Source organism: Cydia amplana, chromosome 21 (assembly GCF_948474715.1).
Source record: "Cydia amplana chromosome 21, ilCydAmpl1.1, whole genome shotgun sequence".
Taxonomy (NCBI): domain Eukaryota; kingdom Metazoa; phylum Arthropoda; class Insecta; order Lepidoptera; family Tortricidae; genus Cydia; species Cydia amplana.
In genome coordinates this window covers 2,911,958-2,935,696 of record NC_086089.1, presented here as the reverse complement: position 1 = coordinate 2,935,696, position 23,739 = coordinate 2,911,958, and the positions used below count along the sequence as shown (strand labels likewise).

The 23,739-nt window shown below is 38.0% G+C and overlaps 1 protein-coding gene across 3 annotated transcripts in view; it reads right to left on the bottom strand.

The window, feature by feature from the left end:
- LOC134657798 (inactive dipeptidyl peptidase 10) overlaps window positions 1–23,739 on the bottom strand; it is a 407,506-nt gene that overhangs the window by 121,063 nt on the left and 262,704 nt on the right. Inside the window, exon 1 of one of the 3 annotated variants that reach the window (XM_063513351.1) lies at window positions 5,099–5,445. The exons of the other annotated variants lie outside the window; for them this stretch is intronic. Within the exon in view, the coding sequence (XP_063369421.1) occupies window positions 5,099–5,359 (261 nt within the window). The 5' untranslated portion in view covers window positions 5,360–5,445. Of the gene's footprint in view, window positions 1–5,098; window positions 5,446–23,739 lie in introns of those variants that run through there. 3 annotated transcript variants of the gene reach the window in all.

Genomic DNA, 23,739 nt, shown 5'->3' with positions numbered 1-23,739 from the left:
ATTCTAAGATTTCAATTAAAATATTTGGTAGGTAAACACCTACATGTCATCTACAATTATCAAATTCTTCATCATCTGGAAATAGCTGGGAATGAGCTCGAATAGCCTGCAGGTATACGCGTATTTATCATCAATATCGGTGGTCCGATCCGTTATATATCTACTTGGCCCATCTTCAGCCCCTTGCGCGTAGGCGGGTGATTTGCAACAGTACGAAAGTATGTGCTTTTGGCTGGAACTGTCAAGTTGCCATCTTCACTTACTTCACTGGCTCAGTGACTCAAAGCGGATTTTAGCCTCTGGCACAAGAGAATGCCGCTCTGCCCTATTCTGCGCCATTTCACACCAGTTGGGTACTCCAAGGGCTAATAATTGTGGTTAAAGAAATTTATTTTCTTAAAAAGAAATTTAACATTTCACTTAAATAGAGAAAATACAAGATAACATGCAGGTAATTAACAAATAAAAGTAAGTACATAATAAATAAAAATTGCTATACTATTCATAGCTGTTGGAACGAAGTTCTTTAGCGGACGGTTTGCGGATGGGAGCTAGGCGAGAAAAAGTGTAAGATTTTGCCGTCACAAGTCATACTAGTGCGATATATGAAAGTGACTGCTGCTGTCACAAGCCATACTAGTGCGATATATGCAACATAACAGAAAAGAACAGAACATAACAGAATTGAGCAGAACAGAACAGAACAGATTACAGCTATGAACTATCACAAAGCCTTTTCCTAGGAATTAAACAGAGATTATTATAATAATAAAAATTGTAGATTGACACACTAATGTAACCTGTTATTAGCTGTATCATGAAATAAATAAATCTGAATAAAATCTAAATCTGCAGCTTAATAATTCTAATGTTAGATGATAATAGTATTATGTTAACGTACTGTCGTTATACTGGCTACTGTTCTTCCAACTGAGAATCCGTGTGACGGGCTGTAGGACCGAGTAATATCATTCAGACGACGTTTTATTAAAACAAGGGATTTATGGCGGTGGTGCCCCCGTCTGACGCATTTGTTACGCCCTTTGTTTTACGGGTTATAAGCAAAAAAGCGGCCAAGTGCGAGTCGGACTCGCCCATGAAGGGTTCCGTATTTAGGGGATTTATGACGTATTAAAAAAAACTACTTACTAGATCTCGTTCAAACCAATTTTCGGTGGAAGTTTGCATGGTAATGTACATCATATATTTTTTTTAGTTTTATCATTCTCTTATTTTAGAAGTTACAGGGAGGGGGACACACATTTTACCACTTTGGAAGTGTCTCTCGCGCAAACTATTTAGTTTAGAAGAAAATGATACTAGAGACCTATCCATAGATACCCCACACGTATAGGTTTGATGAAAAATTTTTTTTGAGTTTCAGTTCTAAGTATGGGGAGCCCTCAAAATTTATTGTTTTTTTTCTATTTTTGTGTGAAAATCTTAATGCGGTTCACAGAATACATCTACTTACCAAGTTTCAACAGTATAGTTTTTATAGTTTCGGAAAAAAGTGGCTGTGACATACGGACGGACAGATAGACGGACAGACAGACATAACGAATCCATAAGGGTTCCGTTTTTAGGGTTCCGTAGCCAAATGGCAAAAAACGGAACCCTTATAGATTCGTCATGTCTGTCTGTCTGTCCGTCCGTATGTCACAGCCACTTTTCTCCGAAACTATAAGAACTATACTGTTGAAACTTGGTAAGTAGATGTATTCTGTGAACCGCATTAAGATTTTCACACAAAAATAGAAAAAAAAACAATAAATTTTTGGGGTTCCCCATACTTCGAACTGAAACTCAAAATTTTTTTTTTCATCAAACCCATACGTGTGGGGTATCTATGGATAGGTCTTAAAAAATGATATTGAGGTTTCTAATATCATTTTTTTCTAAACTGAATAGTTTGCGCGAGAGACACTTCCAAAGTGGTAAAATGTGTGTCCCCCCCCTGTAACTTCTAAAATAAGAGAATGATAAAACTAAAAAAAATATATGATGTACATTACCATGTAAACTTCCACCGAAAATTGGTTTGAACGAGATCTAGCAAGTAGTTTTTTTTTAATACGTCATAAATCGCCTAAATACGGAACCCTTCATGGGCGAGTCCGACTCGCACTTGGCCGCTTTTTTGCTATTTGGCTACGGAACCCTGTCTGCCGAAGGCCTGTACCACAATTGTAATGATGTTTTAAAAGCTTGTAAAAAGACAATTTCAGATTATATACAATGTTCATACGTGGGTTATAAAACTGACGGGCCAATTCAAACGTACCCTAATCAAAATTAAGTCTAAATGATGTTATTCCAATATCGTTCATTACGCTCGTACGTGCCATCGCCAATACTGTTAACTGTACATCGGTAGACCTTATGGCTTTTGTAATAAGGTCCACCGATATACAGTTAAGAGTGTTGCTGTTTGTATATTGCAGCGGACTAGACGCACAATAACTAAATAACATGAGTCAAATATATTATCTTTCTGGGCTATACCCGCGAAAAACGAAGTTCGCAAATTGCGGGCATTTTTCTCAGTCACTCTAATTACGCCTTCATTGGAGTAAAAGAGAAAGATCCCCGAAATACGAAAAACGGTTTTCGCGGTAGCCCCTCTGATGTCAGTGTACGTAAGTCTACGCGCTACGAAGCTCTACGCCGTAGCAGTTACAACCATCTACGACGTAAATATTCTATCAGAATACACGACTTGACTAAACACAAGCAGGCGTGTCTCACTCCGCGATTTCGTCGCTTTGCTACAGGTAGCTAAAAGTACATCCGTTCGGCCCCAATTTTGGGGAAGGCCATAAGCCGCGCGTGGCGCTGTCGCCACCTAGCGGCCATATCTGTGCTGATCGTAACAGACGCGTTTTGTTAGAGAGTGAGTCTTCTGTACTTAGTACTATTATTTATTCTGTGACACAAGCCTTATTGAGCTTACTGTGTGTGGGACTAGGTTGATCTGTGTAAAATTCCTATAATATTTATTTATTCCACTTCAAATTTTCAAACACGTTACATTAAGTAAACCTTATTCCAAAGACGTAAGGTCCCTATAAAGTGTTTTGTTAATAATTAATCAACTGCTACAAACTTCGAAAGTTTTTTACATATAACCTGTTTGGATTCAAGCAAAAAACTTAATTAATCAGGCAAACTGTATTTTCAAAGTTTGGTGAAGTTTTAGTAATTACTATGAAACACGGCACTATAAATACCTACCTACTTATACTGGAGCCCGATTTTGATTTAATAATTTGTTGTGGTTTCGATCTTAGTTTGATACAGTACAATCTTGAAGATCGCTCACGCATTTTTGGTGCATGCGATATGAAGTGAAAGTCGTTATTAAATTGTACAACGGGACTTAATCGCGTATCTAAGTTAAGTCCCGTTGTACAATTTAATAATGTGTAAAAATCGTGAAAGTTTAAATCAGTGTTGTGAAGTGAAAGTCGTGCGTGAGACGCCAATCACGAAGACGATCATCAAGCCCGTATCAAAACCAGTTCAAAACTATAACAGATTGTTAACTTAGAATCGACCTCCAGTACGTGGAATGAGTTTTAATGCTGCCTCAGCATTAAATTGAAATTCTTAAGAAAACTATATAAATTTTGTTAGCGAAGTAATAAACCAGCCAATTAGTGTTATGAATAACGCTCATTTTGAGGTTTAAAGACTCGAACCCTTAAGACTCTCGAGGGTTAACGCCTCAAAGGCGGCAAAGACGATTTCATACATCCATACGCGTAAAATAAATAAATACAATTCTCAAATATAGTCGAGTCTTCAAGACTTACGAACGAGTCTTAAGGGCTCGAGTCTTTAAGTCTAAAAATAAGCGTTATTCACAACACTGCAGCCAATAAATGAGATTATCTGGTATTATCGAGACCCGCGCCATTAGTATTGAGTACCTACGGTTTGCAGGCGAGACCTTGAAGATGTAATAAAATATGGCCGCATTTTGTATTATATTATATCCATGCAATAAACGTAAACTTAACGTAAAATTTGATGTCTCGCAGCCAGGTTTTAAAGACATAGGTACTTATCGTGAAACGTAGTTAAATATTGAGAAAGAAAAATAAAGTTTATTTTTTATATGACTTGATATAAAATAGTCTCGGACTTTGCAGTAGTTTTAAGGGTCCCACTGATTATCAGTCCGCCGGACGATATCGGCCTGTCAGTTAGAACAAAATGTTGACAAAAAGTCGCAAATGCTCCGTCTATTAAACGTACTGCTAGACGTGGTATGTTAAAATATAATATTTGGGGGTTTTCAAGAAAGAAGAGTGTACGTGTAAAGAGTTTTTTTGGTCGCTTCGGCCGCAATCGTGCCTCCAAAGAGCCGCATGCGGCTCGCGGGCCACGACTTGGCAGCCCCTGCTCTAAAGGGGCCCACTGATTAACAGTCCCCCGGACGGTATCGGACTGTCAGTTAGAACAAAAAGTTGACAGTTCTGAACCACTGACAGGCCGATATGGTCCGGCAGACTGATAATCAGTCCCCTTAAAGTGTGAAGTGTCTATCTACCTGGCCCCTATTTCACCAAGGTGGCAGGTGCAAGAATTGTCGACATCACTGTTACTGACGTCACAGGCCTCCATAGACTACGGTAACCACTTACCACCGGACGGGCGGTGTGCTTGTTTGCCACCAACATATTCATTAAAAAAAACTCCATTATATCGCCAATAAATAAGTACTTATTTTGCGAAGCTAATGACAATTGTCACAAGAAACACGACAATTGTCACGAAATGCCGACACAGAACTCATTTTCTGTCAAGAATTACCGAAAGTTCTATTAAATCGTGTGACAATTGTCATCATCATCATCATAAACTTCGTAAGAGAAATACATGTTTTTTGCCGATATAATAATGTTTTTTTATATAATAAAATGATGGTGGCAAACAGGAATACGGCCCGCACAATGGTAAGCGGTAACCGTAGTCCATGGATGCCTGGGACGTCGGCAACAGTGACATTTGTCGAATTGTCGCCATGGTGAAATAGGGGCCTGATGGTAACCTATAGAGGTTACCATCAGAGGTAAATCTAGTTTAAACTTACCTCTGGGTTGACAGTAGGCGGCATGACAATCTTCTTCTGCGCGGGCGACCGCAGCACCACATTCTCATCCCTTATGATAATCTGCTCGTTCAACAACTTCTTCTTACATTCTTGCATCTGTATGCTGTCCTTGTCTCTCCTGGACAGCACGGACTCTGACGAGGCATGCTTCGACGAACACACCGATGTGTTTTTACTTGACAGTTTTAGGCTGTCTATCGACGCCGTCATTTTGGAGTCTTTGCCGTTTGAGGACGCCATTTTGTTTTTTATTTTGCGCTATATTGTCATTTCAGTTTTGAAATCTAAAGGGTTTGTAAGGTTTTTAATATAGAACACAATAGTGAATATGAGAAAGATTATGCTTGAAAATTATCAAGAATAAATGAATAAAATTCATTCATGAACCACCGCTAACTTATCATAAATCATTTACCGAAATCCGCAACTAAATTGGCCAATCTGTTATGTATTTAGCTGATTACATTTTTCTGAGCAGAGTCCTATTGTTATTCTATGTCGTTAAGTATACATCAATCAGCGGTACAAGCATATTATCAGTACAAAAATGCTTGTGCCGCACAGTGCCACGCACTAGTGGAATCCCGCCTTAAGAAGTGACACCCTAAATACTGTTGAAGTGTGAATCGGAATATTTTCGTTCGTAAACCTCGTTTATTTGCTTTCCGAAGCGCGAATGGTGCACTCGGACTTTAAGATTTACGATGAAAACATTTATTTCCTAACCAAAATCGAAGCCGATAATTTATGTTTGTTTCTCCTCATTGAGAATAACCACGTGTCGTAGATTTTAAACACTTCATAATATGTTTATTTTAACACTTATGAATTTGTTTATGTTTTTGTGCTTATGAAGAGCTGGTTTTATGTATTATTATAAAATACTCGTTCGATGAAGACTATTTGTTTTAGAGCATAGCTAAAGATGCTAGCCAGAGCATTATTCTTAAAAAACTTGATATTTAAGAGCAGGAGGTTATCGATTCGGTTGTCTTTCTTTTTTAATGTTTGTTACCTCAGAACACGATAATTCTGGATCTATTTGTAGATTAAGTGTATTTCGTCGTTAATACTTAAAGCATTAAGGTAAACTATACTTATCGAAAATATTGGCGACTTCAAGTTTATTTAAAAGCAGCAGTAAATAGTGACATTCACACAAAAAACTACGCTAACCTAAAGTACCTACATTAAAAAGCCAATCATTATTCAATTGGGAAACAAGCACCTACATATAGCCCGCTTTTGTAATGCTCCAATTGTTATTAATCGACTGACATATTTTGTACAGCCGCTTACAGGCTTTTATATAAATCAATCCAAGGCCGTGACATCATTCTGTAATGACGGGCATTCACGCCCTACATGACGGACACGCGGTGCTTATTCGTGCTCATTCGTGTAAAATCAGTGAATGAATTAAAACCCTTTCGTGCCTTACTCGCCTCGTCATCCTGCCGAGCACAGAACAAGTTAGAATGGCGATGCGAGCAGGGTACGTGTCGCCGCGGGGTTTTGAGCAAACGCTCGCATGCTACTCGCCCGCGCTGACCGAAAATGAAGTAAACATGCCTTTTTGCGCCATAATAACGTTCAGATTAAGAACCCAGACATCAAATCTGTCTAAAGGAGGCGTATCCATTCACCACGCACACAAGGCGCTAGCTAGTTTTTACTACCGTTGCGCGAGTGTTAGTAAATGTGGAGAGGAACGAGCGGCGACACCGGTTCCGATACTAACTGCGCGCGATAGCCATTCTAACCTCTTTAATATGTTCTGTGGTGCCGAGCTCGTCAGCCGTGAAGCCACTCCCATTCAGCGCGTGACGTGAACAGCCCGCTTTTCATTACCATCCTGTTATCATCCTCTTACCGCCACGTTTTGAAAAGACTGACAACTCTTAAGTGCCACGGGCTTAACGTGAGAGGGTTCCGTACCGGGTTTGGAAATGACAAGAGTCTATTTGGTCCTCGCCATGTTGCAGATTTTCATTGGTACTAATTTATTTCACTGACTGGTCACCTACTCTTTGACAACGGACGTTGAAAGTCATCAAATGTCACCGATTAACGAAATTACAACAAAAATATAAATAGAGATTCTCAAGTATCCAAGAAAAAATATTTTGAATGTAATAAAATATTTACATTTAAGAAGGACGCCGGTTTTGCATTCCTAAAATATAAACAATTAATGTTTTTAAATCTGTCATTGATATGACCGGTGCTGATATTTAATTTGACTAATCAAAGCTGTTAAGCGAATCAATTCGGTGAAACAGTACTTAAACAGGCTTAAGCGGGCCACTCACACACCTGCCGCAGGGGCAATGCCGGTCGCACGGCGGTCGGAGCAATTTTAGGCTGTTTTCTACACACTAGCCTGCCACTCAGTGTGTAAGTCATAGTCCCGCTGAACGCACGTCGACGAGAATGGCTCCTGTGTTATCAAAGGTTCGGTAGTCGCCAATGAACTGACTGGAATTGCCCCAATCGTACTACACATTGAACAACCTAGAGCAGAGCGGTAGATACAATTTAGGGAGCTAGGAAGGTCTTGCGCCCCTGCCGCCCTGCTGCAGGCCCAATCTAAAAAAGCGGCCAAGTGCGAGTCGGACTCGCCCATGAAGGGTTCCGTATTTAGGCGATTTATGACGTATAAAAAAAAAAACTACTTGCTAGATCTCGTTCAAACCAATTTTCGGTGGAAGTTTACATGGTAATGTACATCATTTATTTTTTTTTAGTTTTATCATTCTCTTATTTCAGAAGTTACAGGGGGGGGGACACACATTTACCACTTTGGAAGTGTCTCTCACGCAAACTATTCAGTTTAGAAAAAAATGATATTAGAAACCTCAATATCATTTTTGAAGACCTATCCATAGATACCCCACACGTATGGGTTTGATGAAAAAAAAAATTTGAGTTTCAGTTCGAAGTATGGGGAACCCCAAAAATTTATCGTTTTTTTTTCTGTTTTTGTGTGAAAATCTTAATGCGGTTCACAGAATACATCTACTTACCAAGTTTCAACAGTATAGTTCTTATAGTTTCGGAGAAAAGTGGCTGTGACATACGGACGGACAGACAGACGGACAGACGGACAGATGGACAGACAGACAGACAGACATGACGAATCTATAAGGGTTCCGTTTTTTGCCGTTTGGCTACGGAACCCTAAAAATTGCCCCTGCTTCTCTACACACATCACAATTAAGGAGGCAATTAAGGGTCCAATTCCAATATTGCCCCTGCGGCAGGTGTGTGAGTGGCCCGCTTTAAATTTCGACCGCTATCGTCGTCGTAATTGAGGCATGATTTTGTAACTTGTCACTATGGAAATTATGCAGTGACCCAAAAATCACACAACAAATAACCCTTAAAAAACGGGAAATTAAATAAAATCTCGTAAAGAGTAGATCGCAGAAACAAAAGAACTCTAAAAGCGGAAGACTTCTCTTCGCGACCCGTCCGCCATGATTCTTTGAACGTTCGCTTTTTGTTTCACTTATTTCTTAAACCCTTTCTGTTTTTCATTTCTGTTTTCGTTTATAGGCGGTTTTAGAAAAGGTAGGTTACTTATATTAAGAAATAAAAACATTCAATAATAAAAAATCTGGGTTTGCAATCAATCTTTTTCAGTCCTGTGTTGGACTATGTGAGTTTTTTTAGTTGAAATATGCAAGGACCATTATGGTCCTATAATTCATCTGAATTATGATAATTCAGTCAAATTATGTTCTGTTTACAACATTACATATCTTAACTATTCTCTATACTTAATTGACGTCTCCGTATCAGCTTGGGCAATAGGTATCCATCCAGTTTTGGTGTTTATTTTCAAAATTGCGTAGTCAGGGCGTCTCGCATGGTTTACAGCTTACTGAGCCGCTAGTGATATGACATTATTTTTTTACTTTGTTTAATGATGTATGAAGTGTTGCTAGATTCGTTACGATCATGATTCATGAGTTTAATATTTAATTAGCGAATAATTCGCATGAGATACAAAGTTACAAACCCTTTGGATTTATCTAAATTTTTTATTTAATATACAATTTATCACTAACACTGACACTGACGTTAAATTACAACAACTACACACATATTTATAACATTTTAAACTATTTTTCCGTTATTTTCAGTCAATTTAATCTCAGCGTAACATCCATGTTTATAGCCATCACAACAGCTGACCGTGTCCTCAAAGGTTTACTATTGTCAAGTATAATTACAATATAAACACGTCACTATTCATTTAAAAACACAAACTACACTACATCAGCTAGTAAGTACTTGAACGTACTACGTGCTAGTACGCTACGAGTGCTAGTACCGCTAGCGCTAGTAAGGACGTGCGTCTAGCGCGCTTCACGGCGTCTCACTGCCGCTGGGCGGCCCGCCCTCGACGGAGCGTTTGCAAAAACATGTCATTTTATTGCATTTTTTTATTTGTATTATTAAGTCGTTAGGTTAATCGAGTTGATGGATCCTTTTTCTGTCGTCAGAAGGTGTGATGTGGTTACTAGGTATATAATACTGACTTTCCTTATAAAATTACTCCGAAAGTAGGCATAGTGTTTAAACTTATGATTGAAGGCTTGGACAAATTTTTGACGACATATCTCTAGTTTTAATTAGTGTTTCTATTTCTATATATTTATGGAATATATAGAAATAAAATATATATTATTGATTGCTGCTATATATCAAAATTTTCAATAAAATGATGAGATACATACTAGTTAAATGACGGCTATCGACTATTCTACAAAGTTTTGTTTAACTTTCAAGTCTGTGCGTAAGTTTAGCAATTAATTTGAAAACTTCGTTTTTCATTGGCTGGCTGGCCCGTTAAATTTCTAGTGACGCTTTGCGGACAAAATCGCGGGCATAGCTGATAAGAATTATGACTATAATTTTCCTATGGTCAACTAATTACGCATCCTACAGGAAAAAGTAAACAGTAACGCAATATCACAGACAAGACATCCTCTAGACTGAACATAGTAACGCTACCCCTTCTGCCACTATATACGGTAGTTTTACTCCATCTTCGAGTCAAAGTGTCAGAATCCCGTGCCGTGATTGGTCCGTGTCTTTGAACGGACCAATCACGGCACGGGATTCGCTCACCTCGTCCCCCCGCACCCCCGTATTTTTGGCAGCATTGGTTTCATGAAATAATTGCTCTAAACTACGTCTAGAGGATTCCTAGTCTATGCGCAATATCAACATAATGCCATGAATAATTATGTACTTCTCACCAATAACTCGCATGTTTTCCTCTATGTAAAAAGAGCGCATATAATCAGAAATTATCGTCACTTACATCCTTACTGGCTGCAGGCAACCTGCACCCGGCCTGGTAATCAATCTTGCGATGTCACGTTACGTTCGTGACGTCACACGCTCCGTACCTGACGTGTGATTACGGTGCCGCATCAGGCTGGTACTTACCTGGAATGAAAGGAAGCTATTTACTATGTGACTTACAGCATTTTACTTTTACACTTTAAACTTATGGCACGTACAGTCAGCTGCAATAAGTAGTATTTGAATGGACAAGCATTTAAAATTATCTGCTACTGACACGTTTTTCTATGAAATAGATAATATCAAAAGATAGAACATGAGCCACCAATTTTTTTTAAGTAAGTGCTTTTTGTAGACCTAAAACTATTGCGCATGCACAGGGATGTACAACTCGAACGCTTAAAGGCCTGTCTTGACGAGGACAGTTATTCGCCAATCTGATGAAATTGTCCGATCAAATCAGGCCGTGCGGACGCAAACGCCAATTTGGCTGGCCGATTTCGATCGCCGATTATGACCAATATTACCGATAAAATAGAGGTGCGGACGCGAAAATACCAATTTGTGACTCCAGCCCAGTATTCGGGGGATTTGGGGGCACTTTTTAGGGTTCCGTAGCCAAATGGCAAAAAACGGAACCCTTATAGATTCGTCATGTCTGTCTGTCTGTCTGTCCGTCTGTCCGTCTGTCCGTCTGTCTGTCCGTCCGTATGTCACAGCCACTTTTCTCCGAAACTATAAGAACTATACTGTTGAAACTTGGTAAGTAGATGTATTCTGTGAACCGCATTAAGATTTTCACACAAAAATAGAAAAAAAACAATAAATTTTTGGGGTTCCCCATACTTCGAACTGAAACTCAAAAATTTTTTTTTCATCAAACCCATACGTGTGGGGTATCTATGGATAGGTCTTCAAAAATGATATTGAGGTTTCTAATATAATTTTTTTCTAAACTGAATAGTTTGCGCGAGAGACACTTCCAAAGTGGTAAAATGTGTGTCCCCCCCCCTGTAATTTCTAAAATAAGAGAATGATAAAACTAAAAAAAATATATGATGTACATTACCATGTAAACTTCCACCGAAAATTGGTTTGAACGAGATCTAGTAAGTAGTTTTTTTTTTATACGTCTTAAATCGCCTAAATACGGAACCCTTCATGGGCGAGTCCGACTCGCACTTGGCCGCTTTTTTTTAATTTAGAACGCTCAAATATCACTATAAAATTAAAATTTGTGATTAAATTGGAGATGGACGCCAATTTCTTTTCTGATCAAATCGGTCGATTTGATCATCCCGTCTGGACTCCACTTAACGCCTCAACACGCATTGTCCTAACTGGAGTGACATAGACAGTAGCGCTAAATGTATTCGGCGACATTCACGTGCTCTTTCTTCCTCGTTGGCCACGAGGGTACGAGTATAACGGAATTGGAGCCTAGCTAAAATGACAATCGATGATAGAAAATGCCAATCAAGGCGTAAATAATGTATGGAAATTGCCACATTACTTTTAGTAGCATCTGTCATTCCGATACCTACATTTATTTGTTTCATTTGGCGTTTATCGATATACGATTCGCATCTTGGCTAGGCCTCGGTCGTTCGATTAGATTCGAATCCATCCTGTCGAACTGTTCCTTTTCAGCGTGTCCTGCGTTACATTTTTCCTGACAATGAAACCGAGCAGTTTTCGGAGACAGATGTTTGAGACTGAGGAAATAGTTTTAATTTATCTAGACTTCATAGTTTTCCGTGGTACTATGAGCATCATCATTAGGTCTTTACTCGTATTGAAATCGTAGCCATCAAAATCGGCTGAGTACGTGAAACGTTTATAACCATTGGCTTGCGATAATCTAGCAAAATGTAGCGCAAAATCTTTTTTATTTACTTTTTCCAAAGCTCGAGTTTCCCGTTGAATGGCGCGTTATTTATAGGTTTTATTTTGCTGTCGGTACGGGCGGGTTGCCGAGAGTGACACCCGACGCGTAGCGCAAGAACCTATTTTCACAGACGGGTCACTGTTTTGTATAGAAAATTGTTATTTATGGGTTTATTACTTTGCTTCAAATACCCGACCTTTATTCGACTTATAAAATGAAAAGGTTTTTCCGCATTGACGACGGATAAAGTAATTAGATTCATATCAGTAGTGGCAGTGGCTTTAAGGGAATTTCAAAAACCTTCTTTCGACTTTCCTTATTTTCCTAGCAGTATTTCACTTAACTATTATTGAGCTTGCCGTGTTAGTAGGAATTATTAGGTTGTTAGTAATGTATGAGTATGAGTACTAACAATAGTATGAAGTCAGTAGCGATTTTCATATTGATTGTGACTGTGACAAGGTACGAAATGGGTCAGAAATTAAATTCTTTGAGTGTACATAACTGTAGAAAAAAAAATCGGAATTTTTTCTGTTAGTAAAAAAGTTGCGAAGCAAACCCCGGCACCGTAGAACCTATCTAATACCTTTAAACGAGCAATTCTTGCATATATATATATATATATATATATATATATATGTATATATATATATATATATATATATATATATTTCGGGGATTTCGGAAACGGCTCTAACGATTTCGATGAAATTTACTATTTCGGGGGCGAGAAATCGATCTAGCTAGGACTTATCTCTGGGAAAACGCGCATTTTCGAGTTTTTTATATGTTTTCCGAGCGAAGCTCGGTCACCCAGATATTTTACATAATACAAGACACAGAATTGTGTTTAAACTATTGCTAAAAATCCGAAACGATGGACGAAGTTTCGTTTCATATTTTATATTGCTAATAGAGAAGATTTAAGAACAAGAATAAAGAAAGTTTCATAACAGTGCTGGAATACCGTATGCTTACAAAAAAAAAAAAAATTAAGGATATCGTGATGTGAATTTTAGATTTTTTTTCTACTCCCGTACTTTTATTTGTATTTTTTTTTCATTCATTCTTTTTCCGACCGTACCCTCCATTTTTGCTACTTCTTGAATGAAAAATATTTGTTAAATTTATAATTTTATTTCAAAGTAAGTGCTAGGTCGTAGAAAAAGTATTGTACCTATGCAACGTTGTTTAACTGAGTCAAAAAATACTCGTGGCGTCTTTATTAACAATTTTCGGCTTCGCCTCAATTTGTTACTCACGCCACTCGCCTGTTTTGATCTCTCTTAAACAATGGTTGCATAAAATACTATTTTATTAAACTTTTTAAGACATCTTGTACCTATATGTTATCCTATTTCTAGACATTCTTATGTAGCCTACTTGATAACCTTATTTCCAGAATTTGATGTAACTCATAACAGAAGATCAGTTTCCTGATCTGGAAAAAGGGGAGTTTTCAACAGTTAATATGAGAGAGAAAGAGAGAGAGAGAGAGAGAAAGGAAGGGAGAATTCCTTAAATGAAAAGAGTATGTTCCAAAAGCTCATTGGAGGAATTCAAATCTAGGATTAAAAGTAACACGTTTAAACCATTCCAACAACCGCTCGAGATGTGTCAGATCTGCACATTTATAGCATTGCTTTCCAACTACGGATGCACAGCTTGTGCGAACTGCCGCAAGATTATTAAAATACCTGCATTTTTCTGCGCAATTTGGGCGTTTTATTTTTGTATTGGGGGAGCAGATTCATTCCGTTCTTCTGTTCCATGTAATTTTTTAATTAGAAACTGCTTTTTAGTGTATAATCTTTATATTCTTGGTACAGTTGGCACTGTATCTACAAGCGTGGACAAATATTTATAGCAATTTTATCTTATTAATCATTCTGAGTGTGCGGCGCTCCGCATCCGCCGGTAATCACTTGATATTGATGAAGCTTTTGAATAGGTTTCATTTCAAAAGAGGATTTAAGGGTAATTTAATAGCACCACCACCCGCCATCGAGATGATTATACCCGTAATCGTATGCTAATACGTGATAGATTAAGGCCTTAGATTATTGACCGAGCGAGCGTAAAGCAATTGAAGCGAGCCATTTCGCTCACTTTTACGCTCAATGAGAGTGAGAGCACCTGAACCCAGGCACTCGCATTAATCTCAGAGCACACTTCAGCCACTAAAAGTTTTCATAATTTTAAAACTTTTTTCTATTCAAGCGTAAATTACAACGATGATCACACTTTGACAAGTTCCATGGAAACTTTTTTAAACATGGCCGCTCATAAACCTTCAAGTTTGTAAGGTCCACAAAACTACGTTTAGTTTGACTGTGGACTCAAGTATATATCTGTGGGTTCGGTTAGGTTGTTCAGATAGAGATACCGTACCTATAGTAGAAATAGGTAGCAGAAGTTTTATGTGAATCATTGGTTCGTGCTGTCGGTAAGCTGACACCGCTTTTAAACTTTGTCACTCGCATCGGTCTATTCAGCCACCAAAAAAGGTGTTTCTCCGACGTTACACCATAAATCGTCTGGAATAGACGCAAACGCCAATGATGATTATAATTTAAAAAGTATCATGGAAGAAATTCAATAATAACTCTTTTTAATGCCAGACAAATTACAAAACTGCGTTCAGTTCAAAACCTATTGCTATTATTTATTCTAACTATCCTTTAACGAAAACAGCACTCAAATCGGTTCATCCGTTTGGGAGTTACGATGCCATAGACAGATACCTATTGATGCATGGTGTTAAATTATTACACCTCTCTTATTGCTTTGGGGGTTGGAAGTTAGAGCAATGCCGGATTGTAAGATACCTATCTGACAGAAAATCGAGACCATAACGTAACGTATTAATGATTTACGGGAACATTTATTTGCACAAACAAACACACAAACAACGATTTTGTGGTTTAATAGTTAGTTAAGTATCTCCATCATCTGTCGAAAGCAAGCGTAATTTACCTCGAACTGATTCAACTTTCGGCTTAAACTTCGCAGTACTATCGAAAACTATAAAGCCAAGCTGGCCTCATTGCGAACTATCAACTTCGAACTGTCCCGTGGTCTGCAATTTACGTTCGCCGCGGGCACTAAAACAGTAGTTTTACTACGGGACAAAGCATACTGATAAAACGCTGCAATTTTCTCAATGTATTCAGCAGCATAGTTTTATTAAAAATATATCGGGTGGAACAGAACGAGAGACTTTTATGCAAACAGGGAATTGTTTAGGCTATGTACTTTATTTTGCACTTAATAATCAAGTTAATATTTTTAACCGTTTATGAGATACAGTTTGTTAAACATTAGTGCAAAAATCAGTATGTTACAACCCTAGGAAATAGATCCTATAAATGACATTACATGTGTCTATTTAAAATGTAAATAACTTTGTAGGGTTGTCATTGATATAAAATCTACTACTACTATTTAATCCATTACGATTATAATAACTCGATTGTAGATCACTTAGATAACACTATCCTTTCAGCTGTCTATAGAAATGTTCCACCCGGTATTTTTTCGGCGGTTGATGTGGTCAATAATGTTACTGCCTTCTAAAGTCTATTTTTTTATTCGGTAGACTAAAATGACATTTCATAGTATGAAATGACGTTTTATGTTTATATTTAACTGTCATTTCAGTCTACCGAATAAAAAAATAGACTTTATGTATGTGTCTCGCCCTTATTGTACAAGTTTAGTATCAGTTTCATCTCGCGTAGTGAGGGTTTGTTTCTGACTTTGAAACAGTCTCCGTTATGACCTACATTTGAGACTATATATTAGTTTTAGGTATAATATGTTTGGCACTAATTCTGTCTGTATTAACTGTCTAACTGTATTAACTTTGATAGTGTATTTTAGGGCAGGTACACTAAGGTTTATCCGACTATACTCATGAGAGGTTACATTGCCGCTACTACGAATACGTCTCTAAATATCTGTGCTCAATAGTCACTCGTAACTTCCAATAGAATCCGTGAGTTCTTAGAATGACATTCGGGTTGTAGAAAAATACTTCGAGCATGGGCGACACGCGAACATATTTCGTTTATTTTCCGTTTATTTAAGTCTGACTCCCGATTACGAATAGTTCCAACGAATTAATTAGAGAATTTAGCTGGAGAATCTTACGGCCATATTCGAACTTTAAGATACGTCAAATACTAGAGATTGAAACGATATGGAATGGATATGTCAGTGTCAAACAAGTGTCAAAAGTGACGTTTCTTCAAACAAACGCGTCACTTTTGACACTTGTTTGACACTGACATATCCAATCCATATCGTTTCAATCTCTAGTATTTGACGTATCTTAAAGTTCGAATATGGCTGTTTTAACCCTTGCGGCGGTCTGTTAATTAACTTTATAAGTTCAACTTAAGTAATTTTACATCGTGTTCTATCCGGGACGCCATGTTTTCTTTGTAAATAATGAAGTAAAATACAGTGGATTTTGCATAGGTTTAGCGAGTATCTGTACTTATATATTAAGAATTTATTTAACTCGCGCACCGAGGGTTCCGTACAAACATCAGGCAGACTCTGTCACCTAAGAATTACAAATTGTCGTTAACATCGTAGACAATCATGGTACTTCCTCTCTTGGAGTGCTCTAAATTCAAGCGGGCTGAAATTCTACTGTGCCCTACTTTGCTTTGAATACTCTTCATGTTCCTACAAGTGATGATTGTTTTAAAGTACGCACCCAACAATTGCTCCTGTCATCGGCAGTGTGCCTCGTCCTGTCACTTCACTCGCAAATTTTACCCCAATCTGGGAGAACTGAGGCGACAATGCGTCGAGAGCCTCTTATCTAACGCCTACATTTTGAATTTCGGGGTTCCTTTTGTTAATACATTTTTATATTTTACAAATAACATGATGTCGACTAGAATCGGCTCAGTCACTAGTTTTTAGGGAAGGGACTTTGGAATTTTAAGATTCAGCGAAAAGCGACTGGAAAATGCCAAATTATAAATATAATTTTCTGAAGTAGGGTTAATAATAATTTCGTGCTAATCCAAAATCAAATGTGTCGGAGTTTGTTGGTCACATACTGTATATAATATTTCTTTTATATTTAACTTTTCTCTGAATCGTATTTTATCTTTATTGATCTGAAAAGTAAGCCACCTTAGCAAAATAATAATACGGAACCGTATACCATTGGATGCCGTCTAGAGAGGCGTTTTTGTGGTCCTGACTGACTGGCTCTGAAGTAACATACGCATTTATATACACGTAAGTATATAGGAGATTATACATTAAAGGTTTTCTCCTAAACTCTTAACCGTGAGGTTTCGAGGCAAAAAGGAACATAGAGTAAAAATGTGCCCGTCTTTCGGCGAGGCAGCAATTTTGTATAAATTGTGCATTTTATAAGAATTTGGCATATCCTTAACTTACTACTTAACTTAATAGAAAATACCAAATGTTGCAAAGAAATCATAACTATAATCTCACTGGTAAAATGATTCTGTAACAGTCAAAATTGATTTGGTACATAAAGCCTTAAAGGCAATCGGTAGGTACCACGAAAAGGTGGAATAAGAGTTATTTCCATCTTATAATCCAATAATAATAGATTTATGTACGACCCTCATTATTCGTGGATTTAAATTACCCTAATTTGGATCCTTACTCGCATTTCAGCAACGGCTATCTCTAACTTTCAATTTTTACCGAGTCATTAAAAAGCGATTGGATAAAGTTATAAAAGTAGATTTATTTTGAATGATTGCATTAATCATATATAATTATCATAACAGTTTAGAATAATTTTAATATTATTTTACAGCTTTTTTAATGTAATTAGACATTGAGAGACCTTATACATCTCTAAGTAATTGTAATACGTTAGTTAGATTTGGTAGTTGCAGTTAGTTGAATTTTATAATTGTTGATGTATTGTTTTTTTTTTGCTTGTATATAAATTCAATGTTTACGTGTGTGCCCTTGTGGCCTATTTGCTGAATAAATGTTGAAGTTGAAATTCACGGTTAGTTTCACTATATACCTACTTATATCGACCGGGATTTAAACCGTGATTACCTTTTGTGTTGTTTTAGAGCTCCCGATATTTCGGCGCAGTTAAAAGGTAATCACGGTTCATTTCCCGGTCGATATAAGTCTATAATATAGACTGTATATATCATAATCATAAATAGCAATTTAAGATAACTAAAACTATGAAACCAATAAGTACATACCTAACTAAGAAGTCATTTCACGTTTGAGGGCTCAATTTACCCCTTATATTCATGAGGGTCATGACACAGAATAAGTAATAGTATTATCATACAGAACTGACACGCACCGCTCCGCCCCGTCTCGGATTACCTCGCCCCGCGACTGGCCGCGACATGAATGTGTGCGTAAGTTGCTCTACTGAGAGCATGTCAGGATTCCGTCAGAAACTCAATGACGCGTGTACAGACGGTTCGCGCACACATATAAATGCAAATCATTTTTGATGTATGGCGTGCCCGCCCTGTGGTCATGATATCGATATATTTGCGGATAGTGCTGGTGTATCTCGCAGAAAATGTTACCAAATTTAAAATGCTCTATTTGCCTGATGATTTTTGTGTCTAATTTTGTATTTGATTTTTTTATTGGTTCTAAATTATATTTGATTATTTTTTTCACTGACGTTCGTAGGTATGTAGTTTATGTTGTATCACATTTTTTACATTTTTATTTTGTGTTGAATTAAGAATTAATATGTAAACGAGTTGGTGACTTTGCTGTAAGTTTATTTTGTGTTTGAATTAAGAATTAATATGTAAACGAGTTGGTGACTTTGCTGTAAGTTTATTATGTGTCTTGAATAAATGAAATGAAATATAACTTTACGGGCCTGATTTAGTTAAATTATGTTTTATCCCTTTCTTACAAATACATAAGTGATTAAAGATAAAGACAAACGATTTATAGCTACTTAATTCAGGCCATAGAGTAACTAACGAAAGAGTGCTGCAGTTAGTAAATAAAGAGGTCGAGGTTTTAAAGACGGTCAAAAAACGCAAGCTACAGTACCTTGGTCATATCATGCGAAAATAAGTATGAACTCCTTCAACTCATTATCCAAGGGAAAAGATCATCCGGACGAGACGTAACTCATGGCTCAATAATCTCCGAACATGGTTCAAGCAGAGCACACGCTCATTATTCCGCGCAGCCGTGTCTAAAGTTCGCATAGCCCTCATGATAGCCAACCTCCGGTAGGAGATGGCACTGGAAAAAGAAGAAGAATTCAGGCCATTAACGCGTTTATGAATAACACCATTAGAAGTTATGATTTCCATAGATGGCAATGGAATGGCTTACAAATCCGAAAGTCAATGGCCTCGCACCCCCCTAATATGTAAGAACCCTGTTTATTCCCCCCGAACGGTAAGAATACGGGAAAATGGGGAATAATCTGGTTTGCAAGCATTGCGAAGTTGACGTTTATTAATGTGAAAGCCTAATTAAATCGTCTTCGGGGCTCCGATGTCATACGAACCTAGCCGCCGCCATACAATAGAAATTACGTTTTGAAGAAATCTTTAAAGACGCATTTACCTCAAGTGACGCATTTACCTCGGTAACCTCGTACCTACAAAGAAATTAGAGAGCTACTTTATTTATTAGTGTTAGCAGACATAATGTAGGTACTGGTAATTATGTTACGTAAAATGTTCATGCCTAGTTTTATGTAATTTAAGCATGTTGTGTACCTATAGGAGCGGCTTATTGGCAGCGGTATCGTGTTACTCTTATGCCAGCTATACACACTCGTCGAGAGCCTTTCGGTAAGAAAGTCTCGGCAAAAAACCGACCCAATCGGAGACTGTCTAAAGAAAAGCACAGTCGTTGACAAAAGTTTTAGAAATGAAACTTTGAAACAAACTTGTTTTAATTAAATTTAGTATCCTCACAATTCCTACCGACAGTGACAGACTTTGACTTGTGATAATATCTAAAACTTATAAATAACAGATTGTCCATCACGAACGTAATAAATTCGATTTTGACTTTCGAAAGTCCTCGAATTTTCTTAGAAGAACCAGAGTGTAAGTTCAAATATCTACTGATTACAATCATTAATGATGGCGCCGTTTCATCAAAAAGTTCCGTTTGCGTAAGCTTGCGTTCATAAATCAAAAAAAAAAAAAATCAAATATCATTTATTATCAGGCAACTAAGGCCCATAGATACATACCTTACAAACTAACATACATACAATAATAAAAATCTTACAAGCTAAAAAATATTTTATTCGGAGACACGGCGGTTTTCTGTTGTGTCGCCTGTTCCGGTGTAGGATTTGGCAGATTCCCACGGAACCGCCGAAACACCACACCCTTCGGCCAGAAGTCCGCGCTGGCGATGGTTTCCAGCAGCGGCCGCGGCACACGCACCCCGAACGAGGTGAAGTGCACGTAATGGCGCGATCGCAGCTGGAACACTTTAAGCTCGTACCGGATCTTCTTGCGAACATATTCCACCACATCGTCAGCCGTGGCGGAAACGTGCAGGCGCGATACATATAGCGCCGTATTCGGCGTGGCAACTCTCAGGCCAGAAGCAATATCTAGCTCCGCAGTGCCACACTGGCTTTTGCGAGGCGCCTTGCGCGGCTTCCTCTCCTTCGACGCCTGTGTGAATCCTTTTTCGGCGCGGGGTGGCTTCTCATCACGAGAAACACGTTCAGGCATCCTCGAAGGTGCTTTTCTTCGTTTTGCAGCAGCAGCGTAATCGAGACCAGCAGTCGCTGATACACCAACTGGAGCAGATGACGGCACGACGAGACGCGTCGTGCGGGGGGGGGGGGGACTAGTTGCTACAGCGCCATTACTCTTACGTATTAGTGCTAAATACAATACATATACAATATATATAATTAAGGCTCAGCTTAGTTAAAATAATCTTTAAATAATAGAGATTGTAATTGAGTAATAAATGACTGTACCTCTAACCTCTTAATATGAAAATATCAGATCATTTTATTTACGCAGCTCGCTGAGCACTGAGCTGGCCGTGCGGGCCCGAGATCGCGGATCATTGTTTTTGAATTGGTAATTTAAATAAAAGGAATCGTTTAGGTAGATCAAAGTTACCTATTCACGATTTGGAATTAGAAAGTTATATATGTTTGCCTAATTTTGTATCGACTGTCATGAGTATATCAATAACATATGATAAGATAATCAAACACAAAGCTCCCATGACCTAATTTTCTATAATTACGCCTCCAGCGGTATCGTTATTACGAAACTTGACACCCTCCTTTGATGATTCAAGAATTTCAAGATCCACTCCATTGTGTGCGCGCGTCCTTACAATCGGAACGAGGGAAAAACTGCTAAACGAACGCTTGTTAGGAATCGGAAACACGCCTTATCTTGAGCCTCGAATAAAATGAGGATTACATTGAAAAAGTGATTGTTCTTTTACGTTGCTGGTTTGAAAGTGAACGCTCTTCCAGTAAACTGAAGGTTCAATTTAGAAGAAAAGAATTGGAAGATTTATGTTCCTTTGTAATAAAAAATCCGAAATTACGCCTCCCAAAAACATAAAATGTCCAAGCGAACGTACAAATTTAGACTTTTGATCCTTGGCTGACTAGAAGTCAAAGTCGATAGCTGTTCGTCTGTCTGTCTGTCTGTTAGCAGGCGGTATCTCATATCTCTTCATTCTTATCTATGAACCGTGAGAGCTAAACAGTTTAAATTTTCACAGATGATGTATTTCTGTTGCCGTTATAACGACAAATACTAAAAATAGAATAAAATTAATATTTAAGTGGGGCTCTCATACAACAAACGTGATTATTTGCCGTTTTTTGTGTAATGGTACAGAACCCTTCGTGCGCGAGTCTGACTCGCACTTGCCATGTTTCTCAAAAACTGTAATACTCTGAAACTTTTTGTAGCGTTTCCCATACGTTAATTTCAGCGCCATCTTACCAGTAAAGGTGGAGTCACTACGAGAAACTGGGTCGGAGGCTACGTTGTAACGCAGTGTATTCTACCCTTCACCAGATGGCGATGGCGTGTACATCCCGCCTCAGAGTTTCAGCATTAAAGTTCACAAGTTATCATAAAGATGGCGTTACTGGTTCACGAGGATAAGAGCGTGTCAAGGTAACTTTGAACACCTCGCCCGCTTACATAGAGAAATATAGTAAGACAAGAGTGCTCACTCCATATACATCAGTTAGACTATTAATTTCAGTGTCTACATCTAGCATCGAGTAGCGGAACTATCAGTACTGCTACTTGACAATAGATGTAGCACCGACCGGAAAGTCTTACAGCATAAGATTTCCGGTCGGTGCTACATCCATTGTCAAGTAGCAGTATACTGATAGTTCCGCTACTCGATGCTAGATGCTAATAGTCTTTTTGGTACTACTTAAAACTGATGTATGGAGTGAGCAATCTATGTATTTTTTTCTTTATGCCCGCTTAGCAACTTATGCTGCTGACTGTACGGTCAGGATCAGATATATTTCAGCGGGCGAAGTGCTCAAAATGAACTGGCCACTCTCTTATACCTTTGAAAATGGTTGTTTAAACAAAAAGCCTGTCGTGCATTTCATACACTCGCTTAATAACTTACTATAGAATGTCCCTAAAATCTTAAACTAGGTACTAAGCTAATAAGCATTTCAACGTAATTTAAATTGTAGTGCTACGTTGGACGTAAAATCAATAGGGCCAGAATTCATGTGCCCAAACATGAGTTATTTTGACTTTTCAGGCATCGTCAACAAAAAAGGTTGTAATATAAATAGGGGTCATCTATTACGTCACACGAATTTCTAGGTTTTTTGACCCCTCCCCCCCTCCTTGTCACACTTGGTCACATTTGGTAAACCCCTCCCCCCTAGTGTGACATCACATTTTTTCTACGAAATCGCCAAATCGAATTAAGTAAGTAGGTATCTAAGTATTATTAATATTTTATCAAAATATTTTTGTCGATATAAATATTAGTAATTTTATAACCCAAAACTGCTTAGGAAAGAAAATTAAACGAATAAAAACGATTATCGTTTTAAAAACTTGTTATTTAAATGTACAGCGAAAAAAATAATTTAAATAAATTTTCGGTTACTGATGAAGTTAAAGTGACGTCACAAAGTTTGTGTCTCTCCCCTCCCCCATGTCACAATATGTCACATTTTCTTGACCCCCTCCCACCCCCTAAACGTGTGATGTAATTAATGGAAGACCCCATACGAGCAATTACGACAACCGAGATTTCTCGCCCACCTGGACATTAAAGCTTTGATCACGCTACACGCCCAACGGCATGCATACCCTAATTAATTAATTTAAGTATCGTTTTTTGTATCATATTTAATATTCGTTACGGGTGAAAACGTTAAAGCTATACCCTG